This window comes from Seriola dumerili, unplaced genomic scaffold (assembly GCF_002260705.1).
Source record: "Seriola dumerili isolate Sdu_G_001 unplaced genomic scaffold, Sdu_1.0 BDQW01000003.1, whole genome shotgun sequence".
Taxonomy (NCBI): Eukaryota; Metazoa; Chordata; class Actinopteri; order Carangiformes; family Carangidae; genus Seriola; species Seriola dumerili.
In genome coordinates, this window is record NW_019174258.1 from 8,943,664 (window position 1) to 8,961,964 (window position 18,301).

At 43.6% G+C, this 18,301-nt stretch overlaps 1 protein-coding gene across 2 annotated transcripts in view; it reads right to left on the reverse strand.

Moving 5' to 3' along the window:
* Nucleotides 1–7,618: 7,618 nt before the first annotated feature.
* The window catches only part of fto (FTO, alpha-ketoglutarate dependent dioxygenase), a 120,889-nt gene continuing 110,206 nt past the window's right edge, over nucleotides 7,619–18,301 (reverse strand). For both annotated transcript variants that reach the window (XM_022746332.1, XM_022746324.1), the window contains 2 exons: nucleotides 9,815–9,955; nucleotides 7,619–9,114 (listed from right to left, as the gene is read on the reverse strand). In XM_022746332.1, the coding sequence (XP_022602053.1) occupies nucleotides 9,108–9,114; nucleotides 9,815–9,955 (148 nt within the window). In that variant the 3' untranslated portion in view covers nucleotides 7,619–9,107. The remainder of the gene's footprint in view (nucleotides 9,115–9,814; nucleotides 9,956–18,301) is intronic.

Here is an 18,301-nt window from a genome sequence, read left to right on the forward strand (position 1 = left end):
AGTATGTGTCCAAAACATGACACTCCCTGTGTACTCCCTGAAGCGAGAGGCTACACTTCCTGATCAGCAAGCCTGACACACTGGACAGCTGACCTTTGACCCCTCATTTCACCTGAGTCGCAGAGCGACCCCTCAGCCCATTCTCTGGCTCCTGCAGGGTCGCTGGGGTCACAGTTGACACAGCAGTACTGTGTTATGCTGAGCTCTGAGAGCCTCTGCACGTCAGCACCACCCCTTCACTCAGGAAATCAGTGTCAAACCAAATGGACTCTACGGCTGTGTGTGTAAATCTGTGTTTAAGTGTGTGAAGATGTATTTTTCTCCTTCTTCTTCTTCTAAATCTTCTTCAAATAATAATAACTATTATCATTGTTATAGGCTGCTAATAATAATCATACATTTGAGTAATCATTCAGTGTGTGTAGTTGTGTGCGTTGACGTATATCGAGCTTGCCTTGCCTTCACATGAGGAATTTCCTTCTTTCCAAATATTGATTTTTTCCTTCACATATCTTTATTAATACAAACATTAATTTCTCCCCATGTAGATGTTGCAAATCTAAGAGGGATGGGAGGAGGGAGGTGGATAGAAAAGATTGAGCACCTTTTAGAACAAATGCGTCATGGGGGCCATTCCAAACGAGTCCATCTGTATGATCTGTAATTGATCAGCGTGACAGAGTGTGGTGCAGCAGCGCTCGTGGGCCACATCTGACAAACGACTAGACACGACCTTAAGAGCTGACCTACACACAACTAGGAGAGTGGAGAGAAAAAAAAAACAGAAAGAACATACAAGCAAGCCTAGGAGAAAAATCTATGCAGCTGAAGTGAAACTGCATTTCGTCTGATGAGCGATGTTAAACAACAACTGGACCGGCGGGCAATTACCATTATTGGAGTGCTGTGCCTTGTGAGAGCCATCGAGACAGAGAGAGAGAGTTTGTGGAGAGGTAGAGTATCCCCACCTTCTCTCTCCTCCATCGGCCACAGAGGCCCAGTGCTCATTAGCATGCATGCTTTTACAGGCCTGGCCATACCAGTCAATGCTATCCACTTTATTTATTAGTAAATAGAGACAGATGGCGATGAGGAGGGGATATCGACTACCCATAGCCTTTTAAACAGGAATCAATAGCAGGGGTGGAGCACTGAGACGGGGGGCATTAACTCGCTAATATAGCCTTACGAAATGAGCCAGGGTTGTGTTGTGGCTTCTGAAGCTTTCTGGGTTTTCTCAGTCTTCAAAGCCCATTTTCAGTACAGTATACAGCTTTTTTTTTTCTTTTTTTTTTTGTCATGCCAGGGGAAAAAGATGACTTTATGACTCACACCCAGATGCAATACACCATCGATCTCATTGATTAGCCAATGCACTGTTGTTGCAGGCTTTATTTCAGTGAAAGAAAAGCATCAGCACGTAGCGGGGCCTGGCCGAGCAGTAGCTTGGATCTCAGATTGAAGTGGGCATGTGTTGTGGTTGAAGGAGACCAGGTGGGAGGGTGCCAATACAGTGTGAGATAGATAGATAGATAGATAGATAGATAGATAGATAGATAGATAGATAGATAGATAGATAGATAGATAGAGACACAGGTGTGAAACACGCAGAGATCATGTCTTGTCTCCAACGTGCAGCAGAGGCTCGCTGTAAAGCTGCTGTCAGAGGTCATCTCCATCATCTATATTAATAAGTCTTTATCATCTCCCAGCGCTGTCTGCCAGCACACACCAGCCACAATCCAACACAGAGCAACACCCCCCCCCCAATAACCCCGCAGCCCCCTGCACAGGGACTGGCTGAGCTGCAGTGAGCCAGTGCCTTAAACCACCCACTGCTGAGGCAATTAAGAGTTTAACCTGGATGCAGCCCAGGGACTCCAGAGAGAGACTCCAGTCAAATAGTGCAAGGCTCTGCAGAAAGACAGGCAGGCAGGAGGAAGAGGAAAAAGGCAAGTGAGGGATGGAAGAATTGAGAAGAGAAGAGAAGAGAAGAGAAGAGAAGAGAAGAGAAGAGAAGAGAAGAGAAGAGAAGAGAGGATGGAAAGTGATGGGAGAAAGAGGGAAGGAAACACGTCTGAGTACACAGAAAGACTGAAGAATGGCAGCGGCTGGTGGAGGCAGAGAGAGTGAATCTCGGCACAGTGTACACAGCCGTCTCCTCTATGAGAAGAAGGTCACCGGCTCTCTCTGAGGACTCCCTTAAATAAAGTCCCCTATCCTGCACTTTTCTGGGCAAACAACCTCCTCTACTCTTTATTAACTAAATATGAGGGGACTTTGACCGGGGGACAAAAATTCAATATTTTTCCCCCACCAAATATTTAAACCAAGCAAATAAACAGACAAATAAATAGATCTCCTCTGCCAGGGGAGAGGGGTCCAGCCGGTCCCCTGGATGTAATTTGACGGCCCACTTACTTGGAGGCCCAGAGCCCAGTGCTACTCAGACACTCATTTGAAGAGCTGTCAATCAAAGGGCAGCAGCGTTGGTGATGGGGACAAGTGTATGTGTGTGTGTGTGTGTGTGTGTGTGTGTGTGTGTATGCACCACTGAGTGTTTGTTTGTGTGTTTGGGAGGCCTGACCAGCAATTCATCTTCAAGGTTGGAGCAGATACGTAAGGTGAGTGTCTCTCCTGATGAATACATCACACCTTCCTGCTCTCCTTACTGCCGTTTTTAAACTACAGTGTCTCTCCACCCTCTTCATATCCACCCATTACCCCTACAATCAAATCATCTTAACACTAGCCTAATATTCAGAGGATCACTAGTTGCCCAAATGTAGAACACATTGTGAGGTATTTACTGCTGCTTTTTTCTCATTCTTTTCATATTGTGCTATGCTACCAGAAAAAACATCTTGGTCATTTGTGCAAACAGTTTAAAACAACCTAAGCAAGAAATAGTGCAATGGCTTTTGTAGCACAAAGTACTGTAAGGTAACAGGAAGGAAATTGAGCATCAAACTGACACACAAATGTCTTGTTTTACTCGACTAAGTACTCTAATGTGTGTTGTTATTGCTCAAGTAGTGATGGCTACCTTTCTAAAAAGAAGTGATGCTAGCCTAAGCCTTTTTCTCTCTCCTGCTGGGTAAGGGAGAGTGGGGGTTGGGGGGGTGGGGGGCTGAGAGGCTGGTGATATCAAAAAGTCCTTTCATCCATTTTAGATGAGATGCAGATGACTCAATTATGCTTGGCCTGACATCAAGACCACTTGGCGGAGAAGCTGCTAACGCTGGAAAACGATCCATTTAATCCCACTGATATGAATGGCAGGGCACTAACAGGGCCTGCAATGGTAAGAGAGTGAGACAGGTATGAGCGGAGATACTTCAGCGTCACTCTGGAGGAAGAGGGTTCAGTGTGTGTGAAGGGTGGGAAAGTGAGGAGGGTGGGTGAGGCCTTTGTAGCTGATGAGACTCAAGGAGGATTTAAAGATACAATGCCAAGTGTTTTGTTTTCTCAACAGTGAAAACATGATGTCACCTTTTGTCATTGATGGCAGCTATTGACTCAAGTTAGTTAAAGTATAATTAAATTATAATAATGGAAGCGACACGAAGCTGAACAATTAACTGACAAGTAAAACTGGCTTGTGTTGGTCTAGCTCAGATCACATGAGGCAATGGAACAGGTAGATTAGCCTATAAAGGGTTTTTCTTCCCAGCCCCTTTTGTTTACAGCAGTTATGAAAAATAAATTAATTAATGAAAAAATGCTACAAATAGGATGTAAGGGAGCTCCTTTAGTTTAGACTGAAAATGCAGTGGACAGAGGTGTACAAAAAGCATCAGATGGAGATTAGGAGTGAATGAGAGAAATGGGTCAGCCACTTCAGATTGGAAATGAGAGAGCTAGAGATAAAGAGAGTACGGTCCTACAGGACAGATGATATCAAGGCCACTGGTCACTAGAGCCAGGGCCACAGCAACGACCCACAAGCATGCTCCACATTTGATCAGACCGCTGTTTGATCTGCAAGGCCTCTCTCCCTCAAGACCCACTCTACATTCTCTTATCATACACACACACACACACACACACACACACACACACACTCACACACACACACACACACACACACATATACACACATAAACACACACACACACACACATCATGCCATGCCCTCCACTCATCAGAGCTGCTAAGCTGCCAAGATCTTGACAGCATCAACATCAGCATCAAGACTTCACCATCACTTTGCTCTCATCCTAGTTCTAATACTAAGTGAACTGGGGGCAGTGAGCATGTCAGTGGTGATCACCCTGCTAACAGACAGGCCAGCTGGTTTGTAGGAAAAGGTCTTGAAATTTTAGAACTCAGCAGTAATAGTGAGCAGCTTCAATGATGAAAGGAGAGGAGAGTGGAGGAGAGGAGAGTGGAGGAGAGGAGAGGAGAGTGGAGGAGAGGAGATCTATTATATGGATGAATGTTTCCATTTTTGCATTTTGGATTTTATGATTTAGTGAATTATCTGATCCACAGATGCAACTAATTAAGTACAACAGTAGTGTATATACTGCACAATAATGTCTTGGGCTATAATACAACCAAATAACATAATAAAACTTGATGAAATCAATTAATCTTGTGACCCTGTGGAGTAATCTCTGACACTTGGTTAAATAATTGTGTTAATCCAAGTAACACCTGGCTAAATCCATATTTTGTTTAAAGGAGTTATTTCTAACTTTTGCTATTGCTACATAGCTGATGTTAGCATTAACAGCTGTTTACTTACCAGTCTAGAAGAAACCTTGTGAATTCAGCATCAAAACTTTATTCCTTTACTTGCCAAGCGACAATCACCACCACCTGCTCCCAGCAAGAAAATATGCTCAGTGGCAGAAAAAACATACAAATAGCCCCTTTAAGACACCAACATCTCATCAAATCTGACACAAATAAAGGGATTAAAATAATATTTAATGAACAATATTAAGCTTTTTCGTGTAAGTTAAAAATAAGGAAAATGTTTTTTTGTAATAAATAAAAGTGCATTTTTGCATTCAATGTGACCTTAATGTCTGCATGACCTTTTGTGTAATTTACAGAGCAGTCACTGTGGATGCTGCTTTGTATTTGTGCCGATGTCAAACTTCTGCGGTTTGCCTTTTTTATGACCTTCAGTGCAATTAACAGTTGCAAAACATTAGGGCTGGTGTTGCTTCACATGTGTTCAATCAAGTCAGGGTTTGTCAGTGATGAGTGGTGTTTGTCTATGTTAGTGACAAATGAGCACGGCCCTTCCCACTGCTGACAGCCGCCCCAGAGCTGCGATCCTATCTTCAGCTCTGCACCCTGCTTCTACAATTACTACTGCCTCTCAGGCCCCAGGGCCTCTAACACCAGCCTGCACTCCTGGGAACCTGGGACACACACAAACAGTCAGATACTTTACACACACCAATTCATTTGTATAACATGCTCAAAGACAATTTTACACATGTATTCATTCTGGAAGACACACAACACAAATGTTGCAGTGTGTAATGTACGCAGAAGAATGCACCAAGACTGGTCCAAAAAACAAGCGTAGTTTATGCAATACACTACACAACATTAGCGTTGAGGTCAGACTTCCTCACTTCTAAATATAAAATAAAATTGCCCTTCACTGACATAGATAGAATCATTATTCTCCACAATAATGTAATAACTCTTAATACTCTTTTTATAAATTGGATATGAAATCATTTTCAAATTTAGATTCATATCCATTTGCTTATTTCATTAAACTGCACTACATTCAGCCCCAGCCATTAAAGCCACACACCAAAACATTTGACTGGGGTATGACCCCAAACCAGTACCTTTCCCCACCACACACCTGGTTATTTTATCTCTCCTTGCACCTATTGTTGGCCTAATTGAGGCTAGCTTGGCTGGTTGGCTGGCGGCTGACCCCGGTCAGAACAATGCATACCTGTGGCTCTCACCAGCGCTGTGTAATTGTCTCTTCAAGTGGGGCCCTTTTCCAGTCGGCCCCTGAGGGGAGAACGCTCCACACTTATCCATCACTCAGTCACTCTGCCACTACAGGAAGTAGTTAACATGGGCGACCTCTGGGATGGCGGTCCACTGTTGGCGGGGGGTGTGCAGACGAGGTTTTTGAGAGACACACAGAACATTAGCTATCACTTCATCACTGGGAGTGACATCACTCAGTCAATCAAGCCATCAATCAATTTGTCGTAGAAGCTGTTTGCTCTGCTAATCCAGCCAGTTCCTTTGAAGTTTAAAGAAAACAGATAGAAGGAAGGAGCTGACCAAAAAAAAAAACAAACAAACAAAAAAGACACAAAGGCTTCCTTGATGAGTGTAGAGCAGATGTACTACACAGACATGTTATTGTCTTGTGCAAGTCTATCATTCATTCAAAAGAGTTTTTTTTTGCTTCCATGCATTTAACAGCTTTGCCTCTAGATGTAAAGAATATGAGGAGTCTAAAGGCATGTTGGTGGTTCTATGTGGCTGTACTTTGGGACAGCATTGCTTTAGGCTAAATGCTAACATCAGCATGCTAACATACCCACAATAATGCTAGCATGCTAATGCAAAGTAGCTGTAATATTTACAATGTTTGGTTCAGCGCGTAGCACTCAAAACAAAGCACAGGGGAATGATCAAAATCATTGGACTATGAATATCTATACAAAATCTCATAGCAGCCCATTTCATAGTTGGACCAGAGCATTGGCCTGAGTGACTAACCCAATACTGCCATCTCTAGAGTCATGCTGCATGGCTAATAGAAACACTAATAGGGCGAGCTCCAACGTAATCTATGGAAAGCCTTGAATAATGCAATATTGGTCAGTATATTGTTGAATATTGAATTTGAGATGGCTGCATTCAAACTACATTTGAATTAGATTAAAGTGGTTTGTAAAAACCTGTTCTACTTATAAAGATTTGACAAGTTTTGCAAAGAAAGCACTATCATGCTAGTCATGTTTCAATTAGCATCTCTAACATTTATTTGCTTTTGTTTTAACATCCTTGGAAAATCCAATGTTTGCCCCATGGGAAATTACCAGAAATGTGTTTATATTTAAAAGTTCTGGATACATTCCTGTGATTGACAATGCCACTGTAAATCGTCCTGATACAGTGAACCTGACCCCTCTGGCACTCGCAGCAACTTCATTCAAATATTTGGAATTATATTTTTGGCCTGCTGTGCATGTGAGCTCTATCTGGCCTTGGCCTGGTGTGGATGCTACGTCACTCAATAAGGGATCTTTGTCCATTGCTGTCCTGTTTATCTTGAGCGAGGCAGAGATTCTAGGGAGAGGCTACTACAAAGCAAAATAACTCCCCTTCACCACAGTGGGAGAGGAAGGATACACATGTTTCCCGGGAATGAGTAGGTTTAAGGTCAGGTCAAAAATAATTAGGAGAAATACAATCAATCAACATTAAAACCGAAACACACGCACGCACACACACGCACGCACGCACGCACGCACGCACGCACACACGCACGTATGAAGAAACTTTTATACCTGTCATATATGTGTTATCCGCCAGGCGTAAAAGAAAAAAAAAATCCACAAAAGCACACAAAGAACAGAAAACAGATGCGGGTCGTTGGATAAAACACTGTTTTTTTTAATTACTGCCATTCCTATTGCTTCAGACAGACAAGCTGTGGCGCAGGGAGCACAGAGTGATTCAAACAAGTCAACGCTACTGCCGATCTACAAACAAATCTCTCTGACAACAACAAACAACAGAGGCGCAGCAAAAGAAGAAGCAAGAAGAACAGTGTTTGGCAACCATTAACATCTTGGAAAAAACTTCAGAAGTAAAAAAAGGAGTGCATTCTGCATTTTTAATAGTAAACAGCGTCTCTACTTCATCATGAACTAGATAGAGAAAGAAATCAAACGAGGAGGGCTGCTACACTGCTTTGACGTCGGCCCCCTTTTCCACCCTTTTTAGCTTTTTTGAAAGTGGATTTTGTCTGAAGTGCCGGATCTTTCTCTCGCTTTCTCGGATGGCCTGCAGCATTACAGGGGAATGTGGTGCTCTACACACTTTAAGAGTAATTAAAAGCGATTGAACAGCTGTAATTATGAGAAACGGCGGTTGTGTTCCGGGTCATTCTATCAGTGCTGCCTTTCATCAGAGCAAAGGCAGAGGGGCCCCGCTGCTAGTCTCTGTTTCTCCATATGCACATCTTCAAGAACAAACAACTGGCAGGCTGCCTACAGGCTCACACACACTATCACATTCATACACACGCGTCTTCATGTAGACATGTGGGCGAGTGAACGTGCACATGCACAAACACACAGGCCGATGAGTGATCGCACGTATATTCACATGGTTAAATGTACACATACAAAGCACACACGTACACACTGTCACACATCAATATGGCACAAACACACCATTGCACTGTCAACACAAAACAACACATTCTTCATGTTCTCCACTGGGTGACATTCATAACTTTTTTATCAGAATCTTTCTTTGGTCTCTTCAGGCTCATTCCACTTCTGAACACAATAAAAAGGATTACACTATACACAAGTGAAAAATGCAATACCATGTGAGCAAAGTGACTTTTCTTAACCATTGTATACTGTATTATAACACTGTGTGACAAATAGAAAGCATATATGTATGTACTGTACTGGACTACTGAGAATGAGCCAATCCATTGATAAAAGCATGACTGGGTTACATGAGATTAAGTAACAGAGTACACGGAAATAATAAATACTTGCACAATGTATGCTAACACTGAAATGTAGGTTCCACTTATGTTTCGTTAGACCGTTGTGACACTAGTAGCTTGTCGCTAAGCTTGCGTTATTAGCATGTTACTGAAGCGCTATTCTGGTTCTACTGTGGTGGTCTGGTTTTCTTCCAGCCAAATCCAAGCTGGGGTGACTGGGATGCCAGGGTCAGCTGGGGTAGTGGAGGGTGGAGTAGGGGGAATGTAGATGCTCCAATCAAAAGAAAATCAATCTTGATGTGATCACAACGGAGCTGTCGTCAGTGGTCTGTCCCCTTAGTTAACGTGGGGGCCATTCAGAAAAGCTGGTGGGTTTTTTCTTCTTGTCTTTCTTTCTCACTTCATCCCTTCACATCCTGTTCAAGGAGATAATAGAAAAAGAAAAGACTTGATGATTAAAATCTATTCAATCTTATGTTCTATCTGTGAAGTAATTATGTAATTTTAAAGCTATATATGTATATATATATACATATATATATATATGTATATATATATATATTGTTCAGCGCTATACACACTATAAAAATGTTAAATTGTAATATGAGAAGAATAAATTCATAAAGTCTATATACCAACTTAAGGGCATCAGCATAAGGGCATATTTTATGTACTTTAAGATGCCCTTGTGCTGATTTAGAACTGCTTATCAGGTGGTCGAAAGCTTTGGAAACCCTCTCCCCCCACTTCTTTCCCTTGTCTGACCTGTGGAGCTGTGTCCCACCATCTCTGTAACTTTCCAAGACCGACAAACTGATATTTGCACCTGCTTTATGCAGCGATTGGCCAGCTATGTGCAGGTGATAAAAGTGCCAAGGTGTAGACCTTTGCTCTCAAGATGTCTTTTTTTAAATTCTTTTTAAATTTTTTCCCCCCACGTTTCATGTGAGCAACCAAGTGCAACAGTAGGAGAGACTTTCTGAATTACATCTGTCTTCATGTCTGTGTGTATGAAACAAATTAAATGACTATTAAATCATGAGTGAGCAAAGCATGCTTCATGGGCTATATAAGTGTACATAAGCACATTTCTACACTTCAACATCTTGGGCACACCTCCAGAGAAGCGACTCCACTCTATTGATGATGTCAGCCAGATCAAAGGGCAGCGGCATGCTGGGGTCATCCACACCCCAGAAGGGCCGGTCCACCGGGGCCTCCTCGGGGGGTAATGTCTGGGCCAGACTCGAGTGGCACCTGAGGCGACAGGACACAGGAAACAAACGCACCCATTAACTCCTCCCTCCCATCAAAACCAACTGGTAGACACTCGTCAGCATTAGGACACGTGTCTAATCTCACTCACAAAACTTTCTGCTGGTGCTTTCAATTTTTGAAATGTCGACACTACTCTCCTGGTAACGATTACCAAGTCATATTTATATGAAACTAAAGAAAAAAAAAATCCATAATAATCCTGATGCACAATAAGCAGTGTTGGCTGAGAACAGAAGGATTGTAGTAGGTGAAGATATGTCAGTCCCAGAAATGTCAGTTTGTTAAGTCATTGAGGTGTGTGTGTGTGTGTGTGTTTGGTGTGTGTGTGTGTGTGTGTGTGTGTGTGTTTGGTGTGTGTGTGTGTGTGTGTGTGTGTGTGTGTTTGGTGTGTGTGTGTGTGTGTGTGTGTGTGTGTGTGCGTTAGCTCGTCCCTAAACACACAGTGGGTGTTGTGTGTTTGACCAGGAGGCAGTTGAGGTGTGTGTTTCCTCTCCTTTTTATGACTCCTAATAATACTGGGCCCCATTAGAACCTGCGGGATATAAGAGAGTGTGTCTGTGTGTATAAAGGAGACTTGGTACACATTTTTTCAAATAAAAGTTGTTTTTTTCCCCTGCACTTGTAGTTCAGGATATTTAAATTATTGATCTTTAAGCAACTTGTACTTCCTTGCTTTAGCAATACTGTTTCGAAACTTTCAAGCCAGTAAAGCTGATTGAGCTGAACGGAGCTGAGAGAGTGGTAGAAAATGATGTGTCAGGAAAGTGTTTCTAAAGCCATAAATGGCTGCAACAGGACCAAGCTGATGAGAAACCATGATATCATGTATCATGATTAATGCCCCATTCATCTTACACACATACACACACACATACAGCAGGTGCTTTCACAAGCATCACTCTCTGTTGCAATCATGACACAGCAGTGACACATCCAGCCTTTTCATATCACTGCGTGATTTTCTTATGATTAATAATCTGGGGTTAGTTGTCATTTCTACAGTGTTTGGAACCCCCACAGACCATAGCCACATCTTTTGTCAGACCAGTGTAAATATTTACTGCGGTGACTCTGTGTTGCTCTGTGCTGTCATTGTAAATCTGCCCTCCCTCTGCCTCTTGACAGACGAGAGTGACCCTTGACCTGGAGGTGCAAGAGGGAGAGGTGGAGGACGGTATTTGTATGTCATGTGTGTAGTGTGTGTGCTTGTGAGTGGTGGCCCAAGAATTTCCTTCTAGAGCCATGAGGCCAGTTATACTCCCCACTCAGTCATTATGCCAGGGTCTGTCCTGTCATATCTCTTTACCCCATCCATAGCCAAAAAACCTCAAACAACCCCCTCTCACACACACACACACACACACACACACACACACACACACACACACACACATACACACACACACACACACACAGACACACGACCACCACCACCTTGTGGCCAGCAGCTAAAGGAGAGGATGGAGAGGACACAGGGAGCCTTAGAGAAGGATATGGGGGTCGGTTATGGATGAGATGAGGGGATGTTAAAGTTGTCAGGGGACAGCCAGGGGCTGCCACAATTTGTGGTTATATATTTTCACCGGAGCCACTTAATGTTCGACTGGCTCTCAGCCTAAGTGCTGCATTTTGGTGCGGTTAGCCCTTTAAAGAGCTGCTGCATTACGGTAGTGAGGACCAGCATTAACATCCACTGTTCCAATATATCTTCTGCGCTCTGGATCAGGGCCTGATAATAGCATCTGTTAACATGCACTAAGTACCATTATGTAGCACATCACTTCATAAATAATACGATTAGGCGACCTTGGGGCTTTGCGACGAGCCGTGTGTTTAAATGTTCTCATCATTTATTTAGGGTGCGAATTAAAGGAAGCGCCACTTCAGCGAAGGAGGAGAAGGAGGAGGACCTGGCTGGCATACATATATACAGAGTGTGTGTGAGAGAGATAGAGAGTGCAAACCAACCCAGACAGCACACTCTCACACACAGTGTGTGGTTCTGCTGACATCAGCTTGAGGACACCATAGGCCAAGGGAACCAAGGCCTTTGATTTGGTCTGATTAAGTATTCATGCAGTAGAGCTATGAGAGAAAACACTCGCCTCTTTTCTGCTGCCCTGACTCATAATGAAAGGCTACATACTGTAAAAACCTGACCAGCCGCCTTCAACAGAGCTGCTGCATTTATCTGACGAGGGATCTTGCAACATTAGCTTGCAAATAGAAGGCTCTTGGTTTACCAGAGATATAAAAGATATCAAGACTGGAAGACTATCAAAGATAATATAGTGTAGGTAATTCAGCACACACTTTTACACAATCTACCACTGTTCACAGAGTACCGTCCCTTGACTGCTAAAATGGAACCAAACAAAAAGTCAATATCAAGCGAGGTGCCTTAAGCTCTCCAGGGCTCTTGCTAGAAATTCAGTGTAAGCCACAGTGCCGTACAAACACGGCTCACCAAAAGACTTTCCCATGGCAGAACAGCCCACCTTAAAGTTAAGGTCAAAGACAAAGAGGTGTGTGTGGGAGGCTGAGGAGGGAGAGAATGTGTTTGTGAGTCCTGGCTGTTCCAATGGATTAACCCCAGACAGATATGGGCCTAACTATCCCATCTGGCGCTCGGTCAAGAGAGATTGGCAATACAATCACTCATTTCAATTTGCCCTGAAACCTTATAGCCCGGCAGGCCCCCACTCAAATGGTATGCTAATGTGAAAGGTATCTAGGATTCTATCGCCTCTATTCCACAGAGGCCTTTCCCTCCATGCAGCACAGTGCACTTGAACTGCGGCTGGGGCGGGAGCTTCGCGGCCCTCGCTGCAATAAGGGCCGGAGCCCCCTTTGCGCTCAAACTAACCACTTTAGCTAAAGTGAGTGTTAATTATGGACAGGCAAAGCAGTCAATAAAAGGTTAATGTAAAAGTCAAAGGATAAATTCCTTTAAGCATTGCATCATTCCACCATCTCCGCGACCAACACACTGCTCGCAGGTCTCCTAATCAATACGTTTTACTGTAATGCGCTCCCCATCGATTTCCTCCCCCCCTGCTCCATGGTCCGAGCTCCATCACTTGGTTAAAGAAAGGAGAGAGAGAGGGAGAGAGAGGTAGGGGAAGGAGGGAGAGAGAGAGAGAAAAACGAGTAAATAAAATGATTAACCTCGGTTTCACTTTGTTGTTTCACTCTTCGTCTCTCTCTGAAAGGCTTGTCAGAAGAGTGCCTGATGGTCCAATATCACTGCCATCACCACCATCCAAACCATCACAATCATCAGCATCATCAGCCCACTCAATCTCAGGCCGGTGTGTAATTGTGTAGCAGCACACTCAAGCAAGGCCATACATTAAAAGGCCCTCTGCTCTTAACAGGATGGAAATCCGCCTAATAGACAACATCAGTGCTTCCGACTCATGCAATTACACTGATAAATGCACAATTGTGTCAGACCAAGTGAAAAAGAACCCCGAGAACGTAGATAGGAGACAACACTTATTGCATTATTGCTACAGGAGGTCATTTGTAACCACATGGGACTGGTCAGCTTGGCCTGCTTGACTCAGGACATCATCTCAGGACATGGGTGGAGTCACAACCCGAAGGTTTTTGGAAGGAATTTAGAGAGGCTTACTAAACTCTGTGTGGTTCAATTGTTGTATGTGAGAGCCATGCAAATTATCTTTCAGTTGGTGCATCAATGTGGAACATGTCTCCTTTGAATGTTCTCTATAAAAATCACTAAGATGCCTTAAAGTTTAAATGCTGTTACTGTTTAAGGCTTAAACAGTAACAGCATTTTATCAAATCCACTCCAGTACAAAAAAAAACACAGAATCTACCTTATAAATTTGCCTTAAAAGAATCTGTTTATACTTCAATGGTTTTAAGAAAAAACACAAATGATCAACATAATATGTAAGAAGTACAGTAAAAATAGTCTAAACCCTTCCCATGATTTTTATACTTGTGGCTATGACAACGTGGATGTTTTGTTATTTGCTAATGAAACAGACAGAAGATAAAATAACTGATAATAGATCTTATTAGACACAGTTCTTGTTTACAGTATGAATGTGGGTAGTCAGAATCATTTCCAAAATATGTGCCATGCCCTACGCATTAGCAAAACCAGACCAAAAAATAAAGCGTTGTTAAGGTACAATGACTCACAACATCAATCAATCATTCGTGTTAATTTTAAGATGTATTATGTGCCTGTGCTGATCAAGGGAAGCAAAAAATACCTCAGATCACCTGCTCCCTCATGCTCTGGCTGCGCCTCATTTGACTCTCCAGCAATCCTGTGCAGGTGTGAATTTTTATGGTTTTGGCAACTGAGTGCCTGATACTGAGAATGCAATCAAACAAGTCATGAAAAAAGTGGCATGTGTCTCATAAATCAGCCTGACCCTGGAGGTAAGGCATGCAATCACGTCCCAAGGAGAAGGAAAGAAAGAAGTATATTATCCATGTACATTCTATATCTATGCAATGTTGTGTAAGAAATGAGCGATTGAGCACATCTGTCTTTATATGTCATGCAGTTGTATAATGGGTGAAGGAGACAGACAGATAGCATTTATCTACATACTTATCTTTCTACTGTGTTGTGCAAGACATCAGTGATGTCATGCAGAGGGCAGTGTAACAGGGAGACATTCAGAACAAGGCCCAACCTGTGAAGTGTCGAGCCTTGGATCTCGACCTATAACACCACCCAAGACTCCAAAGGTCCTCTAAACTGTCGGGGCTGCCCTCGTTACAGTCTGAACAACAGTCAGATCCCCACCCACCATCCCCAACTCCCATTATCCCAATCACTGCCACATTCAGCGATAAATGTAAAGTGGTGCAGAATGTGAGCCAGCCAGCCAGCCAGAAAGCGTGGGCAGGGCCGCGACTTAACCGTTTCCTTAGGATCAATCACATGCTATTGTGTCTGCAGACAGCTGCTGACTGTACACTTTGTGAGTGTGTGAGGTGGGCAATTGTGGAGAAAGAAACAGAGAGAGAATGGGGGGAAAAAAAAAAGAGGGGGGGGGGGGGGGGGGGGGGTTGGGGCGGGCGTCATCAAATGCATGACATATGTTCCTTTCATTTTGATTCCCTCTAAGGAGCCTAAGCTAATAAAACTAACATCTGATGCACTCTTTTCCCCTTTAATTAATGGTTGTGGAAACCACGCAAAAATGCATTAGCAAGAGGGGTTGTGGGGTGGGGTGCTGCTTGGTGCTTTCAACACTCTCCCCCACGTGCCACCATGTAGCTGCTCCTTCTGGGAACAATAATTCTGCCAGGGAGCATGGGTACCTTTGGGTGGGGCAGCCCCTTCCTCAGACTCTGTGAGGTCTCCCTCTCGCCAGCTGCAGTCTGGGCTGTTCATTAAACCACATGAAACAAATAAGCCTCTTTATTGGCATCGGTTGGGAATGCAGGACCCTGAGTTTGCATCAGGCCCATGGACTGAGCGCAGAGGTAGTTGGTACCCTGTACCTGAACAGGCCCCGCCCGCTTCACACCGTGAGTGCTTGATGTGGCCCGGCCGGCTGCCCCATCTAGAGCAGGGTGAACCAGTTGTAACAGAAAAACACAAGCTAGCTAGGTAGCCTCTAAATAGCCTTCATAATTGGAGGCAATAAAACACTACTGCAGTCTGGAAGTGCAAAGGAGGCAAGCCCCTGAACTACAGCTACTGCTCTCAAAAACCAGGTGGACGTCCATTAGGTGCTTAACAGCGTAACAAATTACCGAACACCCTGGCCTGCTCCTTCTCCTCCTCAGGCTATGAGATGGAATGTGGCCTAATGTCAACACAGGCGCAAAATTTATGAGCAGACAACTATTGTTCAAATGCAATCAGGTTCTAATAAAAAGAAAAAAGAGGCAGGAAAAGGACAAACAGATAGGGCCCTCCTGGCCATTTACTCTTCCGACAAGGGGTGGAGAGACAGATCACCCCCTGAGGCTCTGGATCTGTGTGTGTTAGTGTCTGAGAGAGCAAGAGTCAGAGAGAGAGAGTGAGAGACCACGTTTGTGTGTGTGTAGTTGAGAGAGAAAGAGAGTTTACACGCGCATGCATGTGTGTGTGTGTTTGTGTGTGTATGCTCCAGGCTGACTGGGGAGGAATGAGGGTGGCTGGGGCTTTTGGCCTACTAGCCACCTGTGCCAGGCTACAGGCTAGTTCAACAGAAGCAGCTGGCTTGAAGGGAAAGTTAAAAAAAAAAAAAAAAAAAAACCCAAAAAACAAACGTTTACTCTGGACCCTGCCACTAACACCCAAAGGACAACACTAAGCAGGGACGGATGCCTAGCTCAACACAACAACCCTCTCCATCATCGTCCCAAACGATCCACACGTGGCCAAATACCAGAGTGAGACATTTTGATATATACAGGCAAAAACTAATTAGAGTTGGTTCTGAAGAGACAGTGAAGTTTTTCCTGATGACGCTGTTTATTTATAAAGCCCAGGAGAGAAAATGGAGCAATAAGAGAACTTGATGGCGAGGGGAAAGAGGTTACGAGCCTGCGAGTGATTGCACTTTTTCACGGCGCGACGTTTGAAGGCTGTAAATCTGCTGTTAGGGAATCAGGAAGAGGGTTACTGTGGCATTGGGAGCACTAACTCTTAGTTTTCCAGGGCAATGGCACGCCGTTGCTGTGAAAACTTGTTGTTCTGAGAGTGTTCTTGTAAAACGATCATTTTTAACCCTCATTCCTCCCCTCCATCGTACGCCCCCTCCCTCCTGGCCAAGCGTCAGTGCCTTGTGGGCATCATCTGAATGGTGCAATAAAGCTGGTGATGGATGAGGCTTGCCTCGACAGCTATACAGCCAAGCCATTGGACGACACCTGACCCCAGTCACATGATAAGGTCGATCCAACGTGGGCACAATTCCCACCTGTCTTCAGGTGACAATGGCGGGGTCAAGCTGGGCCAGCTAATTATAGCCTATTGTAGCTTCAACTGCCTGGTTACAAGTCACCCTTCTAGCTCCAGGGGATGTGGTGTTGGGTTCTGAAGCTTTTGTGTAAAGTTAAACTGTGAGATAGAAGCTTTAAACTGTTGCACAACAGATATAGGGTTTCAGAAACGTGTATATTAAACTGCTTTACACAAACCGAGACACTGACTTCCCTGTTCCCTTCACACAAAGCACGGAAACAAACAACTAACTTCAAGAACAGGAGACAGCAGTGATCCGCTATTCTTTGACTAGATATGAAACTGCATCCAAACAGTCACCTCATTGTTGACGTTGTTTGTCTCAATGAGATCACGTAATCGGCTCAGCAAACCAGTGATACACAACCCACTGAAAAAAAAAGTCATAAATCTTCAACCCCATAAACTGGTCTGGTCCAGGCGTAGGCTAAAATATGACCATCAACAAAGAGAAGACATTCCTGTAAAAACAAATAGTAAAAAAATGTAACACTTATTACATATTAGTCAATAAAATGTTTTCATAGCAGGTACTTATATGAATGGAAAACAAAAGAATAACTTCAAAATGTGCAATTCAAAGTTTAAAAAAAAACAAAACATAAGTGTGTGTTTAACAAAAGGTGAAGCTCACACACCTTAATTGGAATCTTTAATACAAATAATAATAATTTGCACATAGTTTATTGACCCCCTTCCCACTCCCACTGACCTTTCTCCTAGTGCCACCATCAGGAAAAATTTAGCACCTTCAGACATATCAGATCATAAAATCTAACAGGCAGTTTTGTTAACCTCTGACTGGACAAACAAAGGAGTGGCACTCAGCAACCAGAAGATGTTCACATTCCCACATAGGTATCTGTCAACAAGTGAAACTACCATCACTCATTCTGTTGCAGTCTTCTGAAAATGTCTGACTGCCTATACTGTACAGTAACTCACTGCATTAATCACACTTTCCCACATGTATTTTTTTTTTTTGCTTTTCAGTAAATAAAAAATGTCCCAAACTCAAAAGCCTCATATCCAATATGGAGTGAGGCCTACAGTATTTGTGACCCAGGATGTGAGCATGTGTGCATTCATGTGTACACATGTGTACACTGTGTGTCCATGCCAGAGGAGTGCTTTCCGCCAGGTGTTTGAACTTCTGCATCACCTGGTGCTCCTGCTGCGTGAACACGAGTTTTGTTTCACCCTATTAAGTAAATAGTGTAATTAAAGGGCCTCGGCATTTAAAACGCTGTGAACAGCCAGCAATTTGTTTGGAAGAACAGCCAGGCTAGGCCCTAAGGCGCTTTACCGAACAGGATGCAAAGAGTGCACACAGTGAGCCAGGGAACACAGTATAATGGTGTGTGTGGGTGTGG